A 23756-nucleotide genomic window follows, 5' to 3' on the forward strand; every position below is an offset into this window, starting at 1 on the left:
GACATCCTAGATCTGAATGAATGAAATATTCGTATTAAATGCTTTCTCCATTACATAGTTGAATGTGCTAACAACAAAATCACACAAAAATTATCAATGGAAATCAAATTTAGCAACCCATGGAGGTCTGGATTTGGAGTTACACTCAAAATTAAAGTGGAAAAAAACACTACAGGCTGATCCAAATTTGATGTAATGTCCTTAAAACAAGTCAAAATGAGGCTCAGTAGTGTGTGTGGCCTCCACGTGCCTGTATGACCTCCCTACAATGCCTGGGCATGCTCCTGATGAGGTGGCGGATGGTCTCCTGAGGGATCTCCTCCCACACCTGGACTAAAGCATCCCCCAACTCCTGGACAGTCTGTGGTGCAACATGGCATTGGTGGATGGAGCGAGACATGATGTCCCAATGGTGCTCAATTGGATTCAGGTCTGGGGAACGGGCGGGTCAGTCCATAGCATCAATGCCTTCGTCTTGCAGGAACTGCTGACACACTCCAGCCACATGAGGTCTAGCATTGTCTTGCATTAGGAGGAACCCAGGGCCAACCGCACCAGCATATGGTCTCACAAGGGGTCTGAGGATCTCAGCTCGGTACCTAATGGCAGTCAGGCTACCTCTGACGAGCACATGGAGGGCTGTGCAGCCCCCTAAAGAAATGCCACCCCACACCATTACTCACCCACTGCCAAACCGGTCATGCTGGAGGATGTTGCAGGCAGCAGAACGTTCTCCACGGCATCTCCAGACCCTGTCACGTCTGTCACATGTGCTCAGTGTGAACCTGCTTTCATCTGTGAAGAGCACAGGGCACCAGTGGCGAATTTGCCAATCTTGGTGTTCTCTGGCAAATGCCAAACGTCCTGCACGGTGTTGGGCTGTAAGCACAACCCCCACCTGTGGACGTCGGGCCCTCATGGAGTCTTTTTCTGACCGTTTGAGCAGCCACATGCACATTTGTGGCCCGCTGGAGGTCATTTTGCAGGGCTCTGGCAGTGCTCCTCCTGCCCCTCCTTGCACAAAGGCGGAGGTAGCGGTCCTGATGCTGGCTTGTTGCCCTCCTACGGCCTCCTCCAAGTCTCCTGATGTACTGGCCTGTCTCCTGGTAGCGCCTCCATGCTCTGGACACTACGCTGACAGACACAGCAAACCTTCTTGCCACAGCTTGAATTGATGTGCCATCCTGGATGAGCTGCACTACCTGAGCCACTTGTGTGGGTTGTAGACTCCGTCTCATGCTACCACTAGAGTGAAAGCACTGCCAGCATTCAAAAGTGACCAAACCATCAGCCAGAAAGCATAGGAAGTGAGAAGTGGTCTGTGGTCACCACCTGCAGAACCACTCCTTTATTGGGGATGTCTTGCTAACTGCCTATGCTTTCCACCTGTTGTCTATTCCATTTGCACAACAGCATGCGAAATTGATTGTCAATCAGTGTTGCTACCTAAGTGGACAGTTTGATTTCACAGAAGTGTGATTGACTTGGAGTTACATTGTGTTATTTAAGTGTTCCCTTTATTTTTTTGAGCAGTGTAGTCGAAAGCAGCTTAGATCAGTTACAATAATAGTAGATCACTAGTTCATGGAACAAAATATATTTAGATAATCAAACAATGACTATGGCTATATGTGTCCATATAACATGCTAACCCATAATCTGCTTAACTTTGTTTTATGGACTAAATCAAAATTAGCTGTGGTCACATAACTGCCATGGTTCACAAACTACCCTTCTTTCTGTCCCTTAGCAGAATATTTTTGCATTGCCCATGCAGATCTCCTAGTTTCTATTGCAGGGGTGTCAAACTCACGGCCCTCGTGCCGAATGCGTCATGCGCTGGCCACGCCCACGTCCAGTTAGCGAAGGGGGGGAAGTCACAATATGTCACGTGACGACACCGTGACGACGTGAGTTTGACACTCCTGTCACTCTTGGCCATTATCCGGTTTTTGCTATCACTTACAATCTCCTGAAGTACACAGCTTTAGAAGGTTCCTTTATACTCTTCCTTTTGTTTTTCGTTTCTCTTTTATTTCTTCTGTTAAAGCAATAGTTAGAATAACTGCATTTTTCTTGGCTCTTTCCTTCTCCTGCAGAAGGCAAAGTTAAAAGAAGAAGATTCCTCCAAGGCATGACAAAAGTCTTGCCTCTGCCTGCTAGCTACCACAATGCAGTTATCCCTTTCTTGTCAGTTTCTTCTTTAATAACTAAGAACAAAACTGCTAGCTTCTTAGCATGCTAGTGATGGTATGCATTTACATGGAAGCTGCTGTAGAACAGGTCTACAAGGTTTCAGAAGATTAATTTGTCAGCATTAGTTCCCCAGGTATCCAATAATCAGATGCTCTAAATCTGGGCTGAAACTATTTTGTTATTTTAATTCTGGCACCACTTACAAGTGGGCTACATTCTTCCAGTTTGCTTTTGAATTTCATTTCTTCAGCCTCTTGGATGACCACCATGGCCTGGATGACTAAGAATCTCCATAGACTCGGTCATTTCAGAATTTTTTTAAAGTATCAGTTTTCTAAGAAGGTGTGTGCATTTATAAGGAAACAGGTATGCCCTACCCCCAAAGAAAATGTTATTATAGATATCATGCCCCATAAGAAGTTTTAAAGACTACAGAGGTATGAATCTATAAACATATAGGGTGGGGATTCATGGAGACAAGGTGAAAAATTCCCATCTAGTTTTCATGTAAAGAATATTGCCCTGGTCTAATCCATTCCATATTCACAACATATATTTACCATCACTATAAGAACTAGCACGCAGAGATAGAATGGATTCAGAAACTTTTATTACTTGAACAATGGCTTTTAATTCATGGGAAAACAATCTAGTCCAACTTTACTTAGCCTTGTGATCTCCCAAACTCTAATACATTTGGAGGACAGCAGTCCTTATGTTTGGCTTTTTGTGCAACATACATTTCTCTAGAATTTCCAGGAAATCTATCTACAACAAAATATTCATTGTTATAAAATACCAAAAGCCCAGGTTATTTCTCATATTCCCACCATTAGCACAGAAAACTGAAATTACAGGAAATTCCTGCATTATAATAACCTTGGTAAATCCCTGTAATGTGGCTTGAGAATTCTTATATTTTATTAGATACCACAAATGAAAGCCACTTACCACCTGTCCAGGATCTCCTTTAGGCCCCTTAAGATTTTCCATGTCAAGTAGTCTCTCCCATTCTTCATAATCATAATCATAATAATCAGCATCAAATTCGTAATTGCCTTCAGCATTATAAATCTCATCAGTCTGAACTGTATGCTCATCCCATGAGCTAAACCGGTTAATTAAAGGTTCGGAATGAAAATCTTCATGCAATGTTGTATTTAAAAACGGATGCATATCCATTAGTTCATATAAATATGGCTTTGATGTATTTTTCATCATATGTTTGGCATTAGGCTGCTTTATGGAAAACAGCAAACTGGAATTCATTTTTCTTTTCATATTTTCTGTCATAGAGTCTGTATAATTTAAAGTTAATTTTGTGAGAGGCAAGGAATCCCCTTTCCTTTTGCTGACATAATGTTGGTGTTTTTTGGAGACATTCACAATTTGCTGGTCATTTGGTTCTGACAAGGCAGTAATATTCCCTAAGTAAAGAGGAGTCAAGGAAGAAGTTGTCTGCATCAATTCTTGAGGATCTTTGACCAATGATGACTTACTGACGTGAAGATTTAATGTACCTTTTCTTTTACTTAATGGTTGGGTTACTTCATCCAACAGCTTGCTTGAGTTTTCCTCGCTTGGAGAAATTGTATGAAACCAGTATGTATCAGCTTGGCGACATTGTAGTTTCACATATTTACAATAGTTTGTCAAGGTTTGTGCAGAGGGGATAATATCCAACTGACATAACACACCTTCAAAGTGGACTGACTGGAAGTTCATTCTTCCTAAGGTAAATAAGCTATGTGAATCAAACTGTACTTTGGAAAGAATCTCCTTCCTGAAGTGTTTCCTTCCACACTGAGTATATAGGGAGACTGATTTTTCTGTAACATCAATAGCAAACGTGTGCCATTGCTCATCATGAACCCGATAATCAAAGTATACAGAGTGCTTGCCTCCAGTGTGCACAATTATCTTCCTTGGTAGCAGCTGTATACCAAACTGCAGTCTGTTTTTATTCCTAATACTGAAAAGAAAGGCATTGTTTACTTTGTAAGAGCGTAAGCTAATTAGCATGGCAAAATTGGAACCTAAAGCTGATACCCCCACTTGAGAGATGGGAACTTCAATGGCTGTCTGAATGGATAAAAGAACTCCAAATTCAGTTAGGTGAATCCCTTGAGGTGATGAAGCATGTGACAGACGTATCAAAGGCCCTGTTGTTGGATGATGCATAGTTTGCCCACTTAGGCCTAAATGATGGAGAACATCTATGCCTGGAAAAGAAAGAAAAGGAGGTAAGAAAAATGATGCTTGCTTAAATTCACTCACGCAGTTTGTAGCAATTTTTGCAAATTGCTGCACCAATTTCACTTAGACATCTGAAAGTGGCACTGTTCGGTAAAATGCAAATCTGTCACATGCAGGTCTGCAACATGCTTGATTCCCACCAACATAAGACATACAAATGGTGCAGATACTAGGATAAACACTCATCAGTTATATATGACATAACTTTAGAAAATGAGATAATGGGCTCTTACATGGCCTTGCATCCCATTATAATGTTATTTCCAGATGGCTGACCATGACTATGACCTTTAGATGAGGATAATAATTCCCCTAATGATTGCCAGAAGGAAGGCTGTGTTAAGCCTGGCTACAGCAAAAAGAAGAGCCTTAAAGATAAATCAATATTAAGCCACAAGGATAAATTAGAGTTTACTTCAGCAGAAGCAACAAACCTTTCAATTTTCTTCTCAACAAACTTTACAATTATTTTTTTCTCTAATTTTTAATTTTTTAAATGGGATAACTTAGGTCGACCATTTCCACAGATTTTCTATAGATTTAGAAAATCTATAGTTTAAAGTTATAAGGATTCATCACAAAATCAGCAGATGTATCTTTCTTTATATCAATAGCAAATTTAAGACTTTTTCCAGAAAAACAGATTCATCTATCTCTCCAAAGCGAAATAATAAAACTCAGACTTTGTTATTTTCAGTTATCAAAATGTAAATTGAAGCCAATGCCAAGCAAATTACTTTTTCTTTGTGATGTATCTAAATTTAAAACTAAAAAGAATAACATGCACAAGTACTAAAATATATATATATATTAAAAACATAAAATACAAATTACTTAATTTCAAAAATTGAACACATTCTATACTTATCAAAAGAAAAGAAAATGTACATTTTCCCTTCTACTCCAAAGAATTATACTAAGCAAATGTAAGATTTCAATTTATTTGAGACTGTAATGGAAAGCAAAAGGAATTGTATATTATAGAAACAAAGGGAGTCCTGATTCTTCTCTCACCTAATTCAAAGGAAAAATACACTATGTTGTCATGCCTCATATAGCAGAGGAATGTTGCTAAACTACAGCTTTTTTGCATAACCAGACTGGATCAAAATCAAAGATCAAAATCAGCTCTGAATGTGTTCCTATTCATGATATCAGCTGTGCTGGTACTGACAGTAGATCTATTACCAGCTTTCAAGTTCAAAATCATTGCCTATACAAAATAATTATAATGTGTTTTTTTTTTAAATTGTCCTTGAAAAGCTTCAGATCTGTTTCCAGGTAGTCTGCTCCTCTATTGATAGTTCTCTGATCATCCCATTTCTATCCCTCATTGGTAGGAACCCTTTATCACAACCTGCATTCCAGGTTGTTGTTTTTCTTCTGCTTTTATGTACAGACATCAGTCAAATCAAACAGCTTGGCTTGACAAGCTGTTTTGGAGCGATCACGAAGTGGAAATAATGTGATAGGAAAGTGCCCATCATCGAAAATCTTAGATTTCTCCCTCCTTTCATATATAGGATGACAACAGAAGCTGAACACATTACACAATCTTAAAAGAATGTAAGCAAGTTTTTAAAGTACAAGATGACCAGGGAAAGTATGTTGAACGCTTTCTTATCCATATCTTTTTTATTTATTTCTTCTTTTGCTTTTTCTGTGAAAAGAAGTCTTTTCACCACACAGATTTTTTTTCTAATCACAGAGCCCCATCAAGATAAAAAGAAAAGGAGTACCTTTAAGGTGAACTTTTTTAAGGGGGGGGGGGAGAAACACAGGTATCAACTCCTGCATTTTTAACTTTAACAACTAATTCTTAACTTTAAAGTACCCTCCAAACAACTTTTTAGGGAAAAGTTCCCTAAACTTCCAAAACTTTCCAAGTTTAAGATGGGTGGACTTCAACTCCCAGAATTCCCGAGACTGCCCATTATAAACTTGCCAAGGTTGAGAAATTCTGGATTATTCAGTTCCAATGAGTGGAACTCTTTTTTGATGCCTGGTTTGTTCTGATAGATTAAAACTTACGTAGGATAGGGTGGCTGTGAAGAAATCCCAAAAATTATGCAAAGCTACTTATTAAAACCACATTAAGTCCTAATATCCAATCATATGAGCTATGGTAGTTTAATAATAATTCATACGATCAATCAACAATTTAGCCTCAAAAGTAATTTGCAAAATTACATCTTGGGCTCAGGCCAGGAGCCTCGGAACATACCATTTTAGCATATTAGACTAAAATGATGAAAAATCAATTATTCATCAGCATTAATACAAGTGGAAGCAAATGCCAAAACTGAATAAACAGAAGGATTTCCACAGACTTTTCCCAAAAATTCAGACTAATTTCTGAATTTGACTTCCTTCTGTTTACCAAAAATATTACTAGCAAAATGTTAAGTACTGACACCTTTCCCCCCCACTTTTCTAGTACGTGTGTGTAAACAGACTTAAACATATATATTCACACAAAATCCTCACACTTTTGGAATTGTCTCTGAATATACAATTATGTATTACCCCTTCAGAAAATTAGTTACATGCTTTGTTATTAAGAGGCTGTTAAATAATACTTAGGGGTATATTTTACAATTGACAGAGCCAGCATACTGTATTCAGAGGCACTGAAAGACATATCATTTGAATGGGGAGATGGCATTATATATTTTCCAATTCCTTTGGATGTTTAGGCATAAAATAAATGTATTTAAGCCTTAATTTGGGAAAATTGTACAGAACTGGTCATTCTGTAATTCAAAGTGTCATTTATCCCTTATTGGGGGAAAAAAAGATTAGAAATAAAGCCCAGAATCTAACAAACACAATAATGTTTTAGCTTTCTATTTTTCAGTGGGGCCTATATTTCTCATAGAAAGCCAATTTGATGTCAAGCCATTAGGCCAAGAATCAGAAGATGTAAATTCTAGCCCTGTCTTAGGCACAAAGGCTGCTGGGTAACCTTGTGCTTGTCACTTTCCCTTTGCCTTAAGAAGGAAACTACGGCAAAATGCTTCTGAAAAACCTTGCCAAATTGCAGGGACTTGTCCAGGTAATGTTTGAGAATTGGACATGATTGAATGCAAAAAAAGAAAAGTATCTCTCATAGGATTTTCAGAGTTTGAGGAAAAATCACTAGATAGGGAATTTCTGAGTGGAAAAATAAGCACTTTTCCCCTTTATTTTACTCAGTGCTCTGAAAAAAATGGAATGTGGGTTAGAAAAGGAGGTTGTCTTGTTTTTTTTAGTAGTAGTAGTAAATAAATTAACCTGTAGCATTAGAATTCTGTGGAAGCTTGGTACCTTAGAAATTCTTTTTAACCAGCTTTCACAACTTGAATTTACATCTTTTTTTTACATTTTTTTACATTGTTTTTTTTTATTTTTCTTATAAGTATCTATCTCATGTATTCAAAACTATATTTATTCTTATACCTGTATCTTGTAAAAGATTGACAAATCAAATAAATACTAAAATACTAAATACTAAAATCTAAAAGTTATAACCACACATTCATGCCTTCTCAAAATTTCCCCTCTAAAAATAATACTGTTTTTATTTTGTTTTTGGTTTGGTTTGTTTGTTTTTGTGCCATTGAGTCAATGTTGACTCCTGGCAACTGGCTGGACTAAGTATCAGTGGTTTCATTGGCAAGATTTCAAAACTGGTTTATTTCTCACCCACTTCCTAAGGCTGAGAGAAAGTGACTGGCCCAAGGTAACACAGTTGGCTTTGTGCCCAAGGCAGGACCAGAATTCATGATCTCCCAGTTTCTAGTCTAGTGCCTAAACTACTACATCAAACCAGCTCTCTATAATAATTCTCTTAGAAGATGCTTTAAAAATAGATGCTTTTAGAACATATAATCCAGTCCAGGTGCTTTTTTAAAAAAATAAATCCATTAAGGAACTATTCTTTTTCTTTTCTCTGCACAGATGCTGGCATCTGACTTCATTTACTCTGTACATTAAAAAGAACAAAAAAAAAAAACTCAAAGGAGATTTGCAACAAATATTTATGGTTTGTCATCTTGAAAATGACTTGTTTCAACTTCAGAAGACTAATGCTTTCTTCCCTGTTTGCTTGCAGATTTCATTAATCATTTTCTTACAGTGTGGGGGATAAGGGTAGCTGTGCTGTGTTTTATCCCTCTGATACACCATTGCCAAGGAAGCATGGTTAAAAAGCCAACAAACTTTTTTTCTCCTGTAGATACCACATTCTATATTTTATTTTATTCTATATTTTAAGTGAGTTTTTGTTCTAAGAAGCTGAAGCTGATTTTGACAGACAAGTCAGACAATACAAGTCTTTAGACTGTCTCATCTCAAAGCTTTTGGGGCAATCAATAGCTGTTTGAATTTATCATATATTTATCTAATGCTCAAAGAGTAAATATATATCAGAAAGGCTCCAATAAACTATTAAACTAGACCTATATTTGGGCTTTGCATTTAGGCTTCTTAAACAAGAGTTCCACTACAAGCATAAAGTAAGCAACACTGCTCCAGCTTTTTTTCTTAACTAAACAAATCGATTGCTTATACCAGAATCCAAAAACAGCTTTTTGGAGGCCAGATAAGTCTTCTGAGCAACTATGCAACTATGAAGAAAGTCCTTAGAGGAGGATCCAGTTAACTCCAAAGTCAGTAGGCCTGAAAGCGAAGCTCACTTACTATATTGTGCACCTATCAAATTATGCGCAGCCAAAACAAAATAGATGATGTGAATTTATTATTCTCTCAACCTAACTCACTTGTAGGATTATTGGGAAGTAAGCATCAGATACAAAAGATCAAATCAACACACGAAGGTTCAATTAAACTCATTTACTGCTAAACAGCCTGCACACATGAATTTTCTCAACTAGTGATTAGCACTTGCTTAGAGTTAGATAAGAGCCCATGGAATTCAAGGGGGATTGGACTTAGTCTGCTTGTGGCTATATAGAGATTCTATCGAGGCCGATCCCACTTTTAACTCCAACCCAGGTGTTGCCACCCCTTCGTCTACAGTACGATAGAAGAAAATGCCACATAAACGTTTCCTTAGGCTTCTTGGAGAAAAGAGCAAGGTTAATAAAAACATATTACATGAATGGATATATACAAATGTTTTAAATAAATAAATATAACAAACCTATGAAACTTACATTTGTTCATTTGATGACAACAAAAAATTACCTTCTGCAAAATAATAAAAAATGATGCAAGAAGAATTTCTACTTATAAGTAAATTGACATCCAAATTGTTTCAGAATATCATAAATTTCTTTACAAGTCTTAAATTTTCTATAACTAACTCTGAGAAGTATTTGTTCTGTTTCTTAAGTTCTGAAGGAGAAGGAAATGGCTTGGAAAAGTAAAGTCCTTTCAACCCCTAAAGTAAATGTTTCTATCCATAACTGGGATGAAAATACACTGCTCAAAAAAATAAAGGGAACACGAAAATAAGACATCCTAGATCTGAATGAATGAAATATTCTTATTAAATACTTTGTTCATTACATAGTTGAATGTGCTGACAACAAAAATTAGCACGCAAAATTAGCACACAAAAATTATCAATGGAAATCAAATTTAGCAACCCATGGAGGTCTGGATTTGGAGTTACACTCAAAATTAAAGTGGAAAAAAACACTACAGGCTGATCCAACTTTGATGTAATGTCCTTAAAACAGGTCAAAATGAGGCTCAGTAGTGTGTGTGGCCTCCACGTGCCTGTATGACCTCCCTACAACGCCTGGGCATGTTCCTGATGAGGTGGCGGATGGTCTCCTGAGGGATCTCCTCCCACACCTGGACTAAAGCATCCCCCAACTCCTGGACAGTCTGTGGTGCAATGTGGCATTGGTGGATGGAACGAGACATGATGCCCCAGATGTGCTCAATTGATTCAGGTCTGGGGAACGGGCGGGCCAGTCCATAGCATCAATGCCTTGTCCTTGCAGGAACTGCTGACACTTGTATCTGGGTTGGAGACGCCGACGGTGTTGGGCAGACCCCCTGTGGCGCGACCCTCATACCACCCTCTGGGCGTTTCGCCGTTGAGAAGCCCGCCTTTGTGGCCCGCTGAGGTCTTGCAGTCGGCAGCCCCCGCCCTCCTCAAAGGCAGAGTAGCGCCGTGCTGGTTGTGCCCTGCTACGGCCCCCCAAGTCTCCTTCGGCCGCTCCTGCGCCCCATGCTCTGGACCTTGCTGACAGACACAGCAAACCTTCTTGCCACATTGATGTGCCATCCTGGATGAGCTGCACTACCTGAGCCACTTGTGTGGGTTGTAGACTTCGTCTCATGCTACCACTAGAATGAAAGCACCGCCAGCATTCAAAAGTGACCAAACCATCAGCCAGAAAGCATAGGAACTGAGAAGTGGTCTGTGGTCACCACCTGCAGAACCACTCCTTTTTTGGGAATGTCTTGCTAACTGCCTATGCTTTCCACCTGTTGTCTATTCCATTTGCACAACAGCATGTGAAATTGATTGTCAATCAATGTTGCCACCTAAGTGGACAGTTTGATTTCACAGAAGTGTGATTGACTTGGAGTAACATTGTGTTGTTTAAGTGTTCCCTTTATTTTTTTTTGAGCAGTGTATATTGAGATATCATATCTTGTTTCCCATGAAGAGCAACCTGAGATCATGAACTTCACAAAAGAGAAATCAGACATTGTAGCTCCAAGACTCCCCAAAAAGTTACTGTTGTATATTATCCACAGTCACTCTTAAGAGAAGGGCAACCATATACATTATTTAAATTAATAAAATAAATAAATATTCCCTCTTGGAAGTTTTCCAACACTGGCAAGAGGAATGAAGTGGAAGAACCCACACACATAGGTCATAAAATGGATATAATGGAGCCTATAATTGCTACTTCCCAATTTAACTTCCCAGAGTAAGCATCTATCCATTTCTCAGTAGTCTAAATACAAACAGTAACACAACATAAACATGTTTTTTTAGCACATCTTTAGCACATTAAAATGTAATTAAAGGAAGTAAATTTTTAAAAATAGAACTGCTTTTGATGGGCCTTAAAAATGAAATTCTGAATAAGTGTTTAATAAGCATGAAAGTCACCAAAGTACAGCTTCAATTTTTATTATGTTCCACCAAATGCTCACATTTGGAAAATCAACATAATACAAGACTTCTTTTTTACAATTTTTCCCTAAATATGTAATTCCATAGAAAGTAAGTGTGAGTAATCTCAAAAAGATCAACATTTCTAAACTTGTTTCTTTCAATTTCTGCATCAATTTCAACTCTGTCTGATATTTAGATAAATTGTCAGTCAAAAACATTTCAAGGTAATGCTAACAAAATCAAAACTATGCCTTTCTCTTAATAAATAATTCATGTTCTATAAGAAATGTTTCTATAAGAAATGATTCTTACCTTCTTGCTGTCTTTGCACACAACCCACAGCTATACATAGTGTAAGTAGGGGGGAAAAAAAAAAAAAAAAAAAAAAAGAGAAAAAAAAGGCACAAAAAATATAGAAGGGGGTGGGGGTGTTGGGGGGGGGGGGGGGGGGGGGGGGGGGGGGGGGGGGGGGGGGGGGGTGAGGGTTGTCTTCCTATAAAGACAAGTGAAGACAGAATTTCAAGATGATGAATATGACAACATTATCTAATCCTGGAGAAACCAAAAATCACAACGTGGGGGGGGGGGTGTTTTTTAAACCCATATACACATATATATATATATATATACACACACACACACACACACACACACACACACACATATACAACACAACACAATACAATACAATAGGCACAGTAGCCTAGTGGTGACCTAGTAGCCTTCCCACTTGGAAGGTTGAGAGTTCAATCCTAGGCAGTAGACCTTGCTTTATCAAAGTGTGAAGAGAAAATATCTACTACAAATTCCACGTAGGAATCAAGAAGGCCCCCAACTCTACCCCAAATTAAGGGATTATAACATCGTAAAAACATTTTTGTATAGTATAGTATTAGTATAGTTTAGTATATACTACAATGCTACATTGTATTGCATAGGAATGAATGGCCATGTTTAAAATATGTCACCACATCAGATAATCCTTTGAATCTATTAGATACTATACATTATAGTCAACATCTTGATTCATTAGATGTTCATCTGTCATTTGATGGGTGATAATCCAGATGTCCAATAACAGACCAAAAGTAGTTTATATTTTCTTTCTCCCAATGTATTTTATTTTTCCTCCAGGACTTGTTAGCTGGCCCCTCTAGGAAGAATGCTTTCCTATACAAGGCATTGGTCTAATACAGCATAGTACTTCTTATGAGTAGACTGACATCTCCGAGATGTTTCCATGAATTTATCCTTAAAATCTCATGCTCTAAGTATCCTAGTTTCTTGTAGTTAAATGTGCCTAGAAACAGGGTGCATGGTTACAATTCATGGCTAGGGGTAAATTTGACAGTGTCATGGTGCCACTGAAGAAACTAAATCTCATTGACATCCTCACTATCAAAATTCATCTACCTTCAACTACTTAATTTTTATTTTTCACATTTATATGAACATCCCCCATAAGAAATGATACAGTAGCAAAGCACTCTGACTTGAAAAAAGGTTTAAACAAGGGATAATGGTAGACTATACTTAATCTCAGAATTGACCTCATCACTATAGCTTGAAAGCAGATGTGAAGTGGATCTGCAAACATTGGTATAAATGAATCTGGTTACCATTAACTACTGTCATGCTAGAGCAGATATAATATTCAGCTATGATTAAAACAAGTCTGGAATACGTAGTAGTTTTTACATTTATCAGTGGATGGGTATTAGGAGCACAATCCTTCGCATGCACACTCAAAAGAAATAAATCCTTTTTTGACAACGGGCATTTTTGCAGTCTATCACACTCTTAATTTCTTCATATCCAAAAATAAAACAACAATAATAATAATAACAACAACAACAACAACAACAACAACAACAACAACAACAAAGACCAATCCCACATAAATTGCAGAGGAAAATCTGGAATGTACTTGTTAATACATGAAAATGATGCTGGCAGCAGCAAGAAATGCACAGGTTTTATTCTTTTTTCTTCCTTTTTTTTTAAAAAAAAAATGTACTCGTGGAATCCAACAGGACAGAAAATATCCACACTAATCCTAAACTAATCCAACACATGCCCAAATACTTCATCTGAAGGCTTGCTGCAGACAAGAACATAGGAATAGTGATCCTTAATGCCAATTTTCTACAGGCATATTGTGGATCTAGCAGGCAGTGGTGCTATCTCACTTATTCTAAGAGAATATGGATGCTTAGTTTTCTGTTCGTATACTGTATGCATATAAATATTATCTTTTTGAATTGTGGCAATGACCACAAGCTTTTTTAAACATCTGACACTTTCACAAATGAACCATGAGTATACACACACAAAGAACTCCAATATCTGATGCACTGAGAAGAAATTCTTATGCTGCCTACATATAAACAAACATATCCAACTAATAACATCAGAGAAAGAGGAAAAAATTTAAAGAATACAAGTAAAAATCATACTTTTCATCTAAGCAAGGGGGATTTTAGAAAATATGAAAAAAAAAATGAAAGGGAATATTTAAATGTCAGCAAGAATATCTATTATTTTTCATTGCACAGTCAGCCAGATGTTCATACTAGATTTGGCATTTTATCCCCTAATGAAGTCCTTCTCAAGGAACTGGGATAGGCAAATGGATGTTTGATGGTATTAGAGGTATTGTTGCAGAATGCAATCTGTTCCGAATAAAACTATCTTTTGCAATTGACTGATGATGAATTTGTCAATGCTGATGATGATCAAGTGTTGCTCCAGATGTTTGGGATTGCACTCAAGGCACCTATTATGATTGGTACTACCTTTGCTTTCTTTTGTCATGGTCATTCTATTTCTATTTGCAGGTCTTTGCATTTTGTTATCTTTTCCAGTTCTTTCTATTCTATTTATTTATTTATTTTATTTATTTGATTCGCCAATTGTTTACAAGATAATAAGTATAAGTGTATACATAGTTGTGAATACATGAAATGGGTACATATAAGAAAAATAAAAGAAGAATAAGAGAAACAATAGGACAGGGACGGTAGGCACGTTGGTGCGCTTATGCACGCCCCCTACAGACCTCTTAGGAAAGGGGTGAGGTCAATAGTAGACAGTCTAAGGTTAAAGTTTTTGGGGTTTGGGGAAGAAACTACAGAGTCGGGTAGAGTATTCCAGACATTGACCACTCTATTGCTGAAGTCGTATTTCCTGCAATCAAGTTTGGTGTGGTTAACTTTGAGTTTGTATCTATTGTGTGCTCTTGTGTTGTTATGGTTGAAGCTGAAGTATTCATTGACAGGTAGGACATTGCAATGTATGATTTTATATACCATGCTTAAATCAGACCGAAGACGGCGTAATTCAAGGTTTTCTAGTTCTAGAATTTCAAGTCTGGTGGCATAAGGTATTCTACAACGAGTAGAGGAGTGGAGAACTCTTCTTGTGAAATATTTCTGGACTTTCTCAATTGTGCTAATATCAGATACGTAATGTGGGTTCCAGACTGATGAACTGTATTCGAGTATTGGTCTAGCAAATGTTTTGTATGCTCTGGTTAGTAGTGTGATATTACCAGAGAAAAAGCTACGTAGGATTAGGTTAACAACTCTTAATGCCTTTTTGGCTATGTAGTTGCAGTGGGCTCTAGCACTTAGATCATTAGAGGTGAGTATTCCAAGGTCCTTTACAGAGCATGGGTCATCAACAAGATCTTGACTATTCAGCTTGTATTTTATTTTCTGATTTTTTTGCCAATATGTAAGACAGAGCATTTATTTGTTGAGATTTGAAGTTGCCATTAGTTTGACCATTCTGATACATAGTCAAGATCTTTTTGTAGGGTAGCAGTATTGTCTGTGGTATTGAACAGCTTTACATCATCAGCGAAAAGAACGCAATTGCTCTTAATATGATCACAGAGGTCATTTATGTAGAGTATGAAGAGAGTTGGTCCTAGAACACTGCCTTGGGGGACACCACTATTGACAGGTACAGAATTTGATAGGACGCTCCCAATTTTGACCATTTGTTGTCTGTTTGCCAGGAATGCTTCTATCCAGTTATTCAGTTGTCCAGAGATACCATAGGATTTTATGTCTCCGGGTGTTGTCTCTTCCACTAGCCAGAGTTTTTTGTCCCTCTTGTCAACAATTGTTAAGTCCAGAGTGTTATGTGGCAGATGCCTGTCTGTTTGACTTTTAAAGTCCCTTTTTTAAAATTTTCTATGGTTTTCTCTATTTTATCGTCCTACCAGTTCTCCCTTGCATGCAAATGATATTTCTTGCAGATCTTCTAATGCACCATTGTTGCTACTTTATCATCCCATTGTTCATCGTCAGTCTGTGCAATCTTCTTGCAGCAGCTACTCCCAGATGATTCACTGTTTCTCAAGCTTCTTCACAGAAGCAGCACTTGCTGTCTGGTACTATATATGATTATTATTATTTGATTATTTTTTTAAAAAAATAAAAAATGTTATCTTTTAATAGCATATAGATGGACAGATAGTTGAGAGCCACTAAATAAAATGTCTTGTGGATGGAAGTTCAGATAATCTCTGAGATGGAAAAAGACAATATTTTAGATAACACCATCTCAAGTTTGATAAGGATTTTAAAATGAACACTTTGGTTATCCTAGTACAAAATACAAACCCATAATATTTAATTAGACAATTTTTTCAGGTTTGTCTAAAATCTGAGCTAAAAGGGCTATGTTCACTTTACACTTTTCTTTAAAATGATTGCTTAGGTTATAGTTCAGCGTATCATGCAAAGCTTGAATTTATCACTGTTTTCTTATTTAGTTTCCTATAATCCATACAGAAGCATATTTCTGCCTCCAGCTTGGGGTTCAGGACAGTTTAAAATGCTCTGGTTATGTTATGAAGAGGTCAGCATAGGTCCGACATAACAGCCAAGCACTGTCCTTTTCTTTTAGTATCAGGGAGGATCCCACACAATTTTTCTCTCCAGAAAATTCCCAAATAGAGATAATTTGAAATACCCTTATTGTCTACAGTGATATTAAACAACACTGACTTCCTGGAGTGGCAGGGCTGAATATTTTCACATGCTGAAATCTAGGTTTCAGCCTTGTTCTTGACAAGTTCATGTCATTGTTCCTTCTTTTCTTCAATCGATAAGCTGTCCCATCTTTTCTTCAATAGATAAGGACCCTTCCTGGCCACTTGAGTCTGGTTGATGGACACTAGTCTGAGGACCAATATCTGATCTTCTGGCTCAAAGTTGTATGCTCTGGCATGAAAATTATATCAGACTTTCTGTTCAGTTTCAAAGTACTTAACTGTATCGAGTACTCTGTCTTTCTCAGGGTGTTCTGTAGTTTTATTTATTTATTTATTTATTTATTTATTTGATTTGCCAATTGTTTACAAGATAATAAGTATAAATGTATACATAGTTGTGAATACATGAAATGGGTACATATAAGAAAAATAAAAGAATAAGAGAAACAATAGGACAGGGACGGTAGGCACGTTGGTGCGCTATTATTACTTTTTTTATTTTTATTTATTTTTTTATTATTGGTTGCCATAGAAAGATGTTTACCTCCTTATTCTCCCACCCAGTGATATCAGATGAGTTCCAGCAGACATCTCTATCCTACACAAGTTCAAAAGAAGGAAACCCCAAACTAGAAGATAATACCAAGTTGCAGTTTTTGCAGTATCCTTATATAAATGTTTTAATCATAACACAATTCCATGGAACGTCTCCACTACTTCAGTGGCTTGCTGATAGCAGATGACTGATGTAAGAGGATCCACTTCAGGATTAAGTCACAATTTCTGACTGACCAGAAAGTAGTCACTACATCTATCAGGATCTCCATAGTCAACCAATCCCAGGAAAAAGATTTATTACAGCCTGACATATATCTTTAGCTTCAACGTAGCTTAGAGCATTAGAACATCAAGTGGCATATTACACAAGAATCAATATCTACTGTTTACCACAAGTTGTCTTGAGTTGAGTATGTCCCAGAATGTCTACTGCTATTCTCTGGATTGGAGTTTCCATGATAGGCAAGGGTCCATCCTTGTCCCTCACTCACTGGAAATTATTACAAGATCTTATATACTTGGTCATATTCCTGCCACATCCAATCCAAAAGATTTGCCTTACCCTTTTTGTGTCCACTTGGGGGTCATATGACAAAGTTGAAGATGCACCTGTGAAACTTGCTGAGCACAATTAGTTTTCTATGGGGCTTGCAAATATGTATACATGACACATCAGTTTTGAGCTTGCTTGGGGCGTTGCCTTCTACCCCAGAAGATATATTTCTGTAGTGTTCTATTGTAAAGGGACCATGTGAAAGGCACATGGATTTCTCTTTTGCTTCTTAAGGTACCTGCCCTTCCACCTCATGGATTTGCTTGATATATAGATCTTATTCCTTTGTTCTTGGTCCCTAAGAGAACCATGTGTGCTCTCTTGGTGTCATATACTGTTCTTTCCCTATCTTGTAGCCATGTTAATTCTTTTTCAAGTTATCCAAGAAGTGGGACAAGGACTGGCATTCTCTTTGTACTTTGGAAACTTGTATATTTTCATAGGAACTGCTAAGAAATTTGGACTGGTTGCAAGTGAAGGCCTTCCATTCTTTAAATTCCCTCTTTCTAATTGTTAGGCATGTTCTTTCTTCCTTCCTTCAGTCACTTTAATTACAGTTACTTTCATTCATTTAAGACAGCAGAATGCCATTCTTCCTTCTTTTTCTCTAGTTCCAGTTTTTCGTTCTATCTAGGCTTAGATTCTTAATATATTGAATCCAATATAATTAAACTGTGTGCTGGCTTCCACAGTCTCAATATTGTACTCTCAGAATCTGACACTATGAAATGCCTTCAACTGTTTGGACAAAAAAGCATGATTTCATGCTTTTCAGCAAAATACAGAAAAACCCAACTCCTTAAACAAATCTAGCTGTCCTATTGATAGCTAGAAGTGAATATAATTTGGGGGCATGGAAGTCTCTGTTTTGTTTTTTTTAAGTTAAGGGGAAAAGTGGGGCTGGGAGAGAAGTGCCCACTTACCTTTCCCAAATTAGATGCCTTTCTCAAAGAAAGGAGAAAAAAATTCTGAACTCCCCTTTAGGATACATGTTGTTGTTCTGTAGGAAAACTAACTTATCCCAATAGGTGGTTATAGATCTGAAACTCCTATCCAAGAAGACATCTAGATTTTCACCCCTTGTCCCTATGTCCCACTTTAGCAATTTGGTTTTTCTCCCTGACATTTTCCCTGAGTATCTCAACCAGCATCCTTCCTCTAACCCTGTTAGATGACAGAAATAAGACTCTCATCTCCTATTCTGGCTTTTTGGTGATTAAAAGGTAGAAACTTTTTTTAAAAAAGTAATTTCTATAGGAGCACTTTCTATAATGCTGAGGATGAAACAAGTTTCAGCCCTTCTATGGAAGATAAATGAATCTCAGAAGAGATAAACAAAAATCCTACATTTTTTAAGTGAAAGGTAAACTGTTGTTAAAATGCAAACATTCCCTATGGAAGGAGAAACATACAGAGTTGCTTCAATAAAACAGTGCTTTCTAAGTGGATTAAAAAGAAGCAAATCTTATGTAAAGTGCAGTGCTCCAAGCAAACCACAAGATGGCTACAGAGCAACTTAATGTAAAGAGCCTAGAGCTGGAGTACAAATCCGAATCACAGGATAGTCTAACAAGAAATTATTAACTCATGTAATCACTAAAGTACACATACTGGAGACTCATATAGGATAGTAAGATAAAGATTAAAATTAATACAACATTCCAATCTTTTCAGAAATAACTATCACCTGAGTTATTCCCATTGTCTGTATTATTCCTGAATTTCCTACTTCCTAGGGGTTCCAGCAAGTTAATGTGGAGGCTTCTGAATACTGAAAAAGATCTCAATCTTTTTCCCAGCTTCTGTCTATAGCTCTTGCTTCCGTTCTCTTCCCTTCCTCCCCGCTAAAAAAAGGGGGGCTTAAATTTTCTTCTCCAGTTCAGGAAGGGCTGCATTATCTCTTTGTATCTATGTGAGCAAGAATCATTTCTCCTTATTTATTTCTGCCTGACTTCTTCATTTCTCTGTGTCTGCTGCTGTCTGGCATGCAGTCTGGCCAGCTGTGAATGGGGCTGAGGCCTGTCATTCACAATAATCCCAGAAGCAAACTGAGAAGCCCTGTAGTTTTTGTGCACACACACCGGAGCAATACATAAATGTCAACAGAAAACCATTTTGGCATCTACATGTCATAAAGATGTAAACTGCCTATTAATTTAAACAAAGACATTGTTCCATGATTACTAAACATGTGCATGTCTTTCTTTTTAGATTATTTATCCTTCCTTTATTATTTTTATAAATAATTCAGGGTGGTAAACATATCTAACTAGCTGAATACCTGTGCTTCGCTACGAAACTATGTGATCGGGCTTAGTTTTTGGGGAGGAAAATAAGGGGGGGGAGGGGAAATCTGCTTCTGCCTACCAGCATCCATGGGTATTCATCTGGCTAGCATCCTGGCAGGGTGTGAGAAAGTTGAGGGCTGTTTGGAAACTCAAACACTATGTGTTATATGAGCAAGAAAGAGACAGCAAGGAGCCTGGGCATGGCTTAGCTCAACTGTTCTATACTAAAGCTGCTTGCTGCTGTGAAACTAAAACTGAAACTCCTCTCCTCTGCTTGTGTTTTGCATTTGGAAGAGATTTCTTTTCAGGTGGGGAGGGGGAAGTAGAATTCCTTAGCATCAGAGCATGTTAGTAATAATATACAAAATACTAATGTTCTGATGGTCATTTTGAAAAATCCTTTCTTAGTGAGCACCTAGAAGCCAAGAGGAACATATGTGCCAAATTTCAAGTTTGTAGGGTTTACAGTTCTGGAGATTTTGTGATGATGCGTGAGTGGTATTTCGCTTTTATATACTGTACATAGGAAGAAGATAGATATTCCTTCTTTCTCCTGTTTTCCCCATAACAACTACCCTGTGAGATGAATTGGGCTGAGAAAGTGTGACTGGTTCAAAGTCAGCTGGCTTTCATAACCAAGGTGGGACTAAAACTCATAATCTCCTCTTTCCTCTTTCTTCTAGAAAGACATTGACAGGTTCAGCCAATTATTAGAAGTATGCTCAAAATGCAGTACTGAATCATATGATAAGATATTAATAAAGAAGTCTAACATTGCTTATTATACGAATGATGTAGGATTTTGTGGGCTTTTTCTTTCTCTTTGTATATACAAAATTGAAAAATAAAAACACAAGAAACAAACACTGGAGCAAAATGCTTATGAGAATGTAAGTTTAACCTTCCCCATGCAGATCTTCATAGTGTTTTCAGACTATCTTTCCCCCTGATGTCAAGACATGTAATGTTATTTACAGGCTAGCACTTTGGAGTTACAAGTGATTTCAGCAAGGAAAGGTGTGTTAGGAATTGGTACACTATTTGCAGCAGCTAAAAAGCAATAGTCACCTCAAAAGTTACATTTTATTATGGCACTAATTTTGCAGTTCTAGAAAATGCTTATGATTTCTTTCCCCTGATTCTTTTTTACACCCATCTCAAAATATTTTCCTTCATCTGGACTCAATTTACAAGTCCTCAAACTAGCCAGGAAACTATAAAAGAAACTATCAAGAGAATGAGGAAACAGTATGAAAAGATAAATGGTAAGTAAATCCACCCACAGCTACTAGATAAGTAAGCCGATGGTACTGACCCTAGAGCAGGGGTCACCAACCATGGCAACTTTAAGACTTGTGGACTTCAATTCCCAGAATTCCTCAGCCAGCTTTCTGGGAGTTGAAGTCCACAAGTCTTAAAGTTGCCAGGTTGAGACCCTACTCTAGAACAGTGATCCCCAACCTTTTTACGCCGCGGCCTGGTACCGGCATCAGCTGGGCGCCGCGCCCGGTACCGGCATCAGCTGGGCGCCGCCATCTTTTTGATGAAAAAGTGCTTTTCCGGTGAGCTTTTCCGGGTAGAAATGGCTTTCTACCGGAAAAGCTCACCGAAGCGCTGCGCCGCCATCTTTTTGATGAAAACATGCTTCCGGTGAGCTTTCTACCGGAAAAGCTCACCGGAAGCACTTTTTCATCAAAAAGATGCGGCGCGCAGCACAGCCAGCGCCGGTAGGACTTGTTCCGCTGGACGGTACCGGTCCACGGACCGGTGGTTGGGGACCCCTGCTCTAGAATACTTCTCTAAGTTCCAAGCACAGAAATTGCATTTTAAAATAACAGTATATTCTACAAAATATACAAACTTCATCTTTCAAGTCCTATGCAAGATGTATATTTTGTCTTAAAGAAAAATGAAAATCCTAGGTTTATCAAGATAATGACAGGAAAAAGTGGACAGAGAATTTCTTAAAAACCAAACACTTCACATGGCTGGAAGAACTGTGGGAGATTTTCTGCAGAAGAAAATTAGCCTCACCATTTACATGGATTCATCGAAACACTATGTAAACATTTTTTGCCAGGATTGTGGGATAAGAGTAGGCAAGTGTTTGAAGTAAACTCTCCAACCTTAATGCTTGTAACATCTGTAGCTATGTTTACACATTTTCTCACATGACAAGTGAGTAGAAACCTATTCAAAGAATAATTGGAACAAACTTTGGGAATAATTCCTATTTAAAATCGAAAAAAGCTAGCATTTGTTTTCACACACCACTTCACTCCTACTCTAGGACATAATGTAAAACTTTAGTTATCCATTCCAAATTCCACTTTCTGAATTACAATTTAAGAGCTAGAACAGCTACAGTATAGAAGGGGCGTTCGTAGACTTACCAGTGAACGCCCTTTCTAGACACACTACGATACCCAGCATTGGGTATAATTCCACCCTCTTATGACGTGAGCTGAGTCTGCCACTATAAAAGGTTCGCCTCTGCTGAGAGCCCTAGCTTTTCTGGAAAAGTATCTTGACAGACTAGGATTGTCTCTGGAATATAAACAAATAGAATGAGTGTACAACCGCCCCGCTACCCGAGAATACTAGACCAGACAGTCACAGGGTGGGGCTGCACTCTATCGCAGCGTGTCTAGAAAGGGCGTTCACTGGTAAGTCTACCAACGCCCCCTTCTCCATCACGCTGCTCTAGAATCCAGCATTGGGACATACCAAAGCCTGCATGCCCAAGGGAGGGACTCGGCTGGTCCTCTTAATCCGATCCAGGAACCACCTGCTGGAGTACCCTTCATCCAAATGCAGACTGTGCAGATGCAAAGGAATCCAGCCAGTAATGTCAGACGAACAGGAAAGGCAAGGTCCATGTAGCAGCTCTACAAATTTCTTCGATTGGAGCCTGCGTACTGGGTAGAGTCGCTGCACTCTGGGTAGAGTGTGCAGTCAGTTTCTTGGGAGCTGGCAAACCAAGAGTTTCATATGCAGTAGAAATGCATGCTCTAATCCACCTACTCAACGTGGGAGATGAAGCCTTAGACCCCAAGGAAAAGATACAAACATTGACTCAGTTTTGCGAAAAGGTGCAGTTTGTTTGATATAAATCCTGAGTGCCCTTTTCACGTCCAATGTGTGCCACTGACGTTACAATACATGTTGGGGTTTGGGACAAAAGTCAGAGAGAACAATGTCTTGAGCTCTGTGAAACCAAGAGCTAGTTTTTGGTATAAATGAAGGGTCCAGGCGCAAAACCACCCGGTTGTCATGAAACATACAGAAATCTGGCCTTACCGAAAGGGCAACTAATTCAGACACCCTCCTGACTGACATAATAGCCACCAAGAAGGATACCTTCAGAGTTAAAATACGGAGGCCTACCATTCATAAAGGCTCAAAAGGAGGGCCCGAGAGAGCTTGGAGAACCCTAGGCAAGTCCCAAGTGGGATACCTATGCACAATGGGTAGTCGCAGATTTGAGGCTCCCCTCAGAAATCTGCGGATCGAAGAATGGTGGGAGAGGGATGTGTACCTGTCCCATGAAATTACCAAAGCTAAGGCCGCCACCTGCCTGCTGAGGGTGTCAGGCGCGAGGCCCTTGTCTAGCCCATCCTGGAGAAACTGAAGGATCTCTGGAACAGATGCTGAAGAGGAGTTCTGGGCTCTCTCCAAGCACCAGACACTGAATTTTCTCCAGGTGGCATCGTAAAATTGGGTTGTAGACTTTTTACGTGAAGCCTGTATTGTGTTAATTATACTATCTAAAAGGTTGGCCTCCTTCAACAACTTCCACTCAACCGCCAA

At 38.3% G+C, this 23756-nt stretch overlaps 1 protein-coding gene across 1 annotated transcript in view; it reads right to left on the reverse strand.

Annotated features, from left to right (window-relative positions):
- COL24A1 (collagen type XXIV alpha 1 chain) overlaps window positions 1-11898 on the reverse strand; it is a 145863-nt gene extending 133965 nt beyond the window's left edge. Inside the window, exons 1-2 of the mRNA XM_087960561.1 lie at window positions 11855-11898; window positions 3148-4418 (exon numbers count right to left, since the gene is read on the reverse strand). Coding sequence (XP_087816687.1) covers window positions 3148-4377 — 1230 coding nt within the window. The 5' untranslated portion in view covers window positions 4378-4418; window positions 11855-11898. The remainder of the gene's footprint in view (window positions 1-3147; window positions 4419-11854) is intronic.
- Between the last annotated feature and the right edge of the window lie 11858 nt (window positions 11899-23756).

The sequence above is a fragment of the Notechis scutatus genome, chromosome 3, assembly GCF_049901735.1.
Source record: "Notechis scutatus isolate UNSWTSFEM ecotype Mainland chromosome 3, rNotScu1.2, whole genome shotgun sequence".
In the NCBI taxonomy this organism is placed as follows: Eukaryota; Metazoa; Chordata; class Lepidosauria; order Squamata; family Elapidae; genus Notechis; species Notechis scutatus.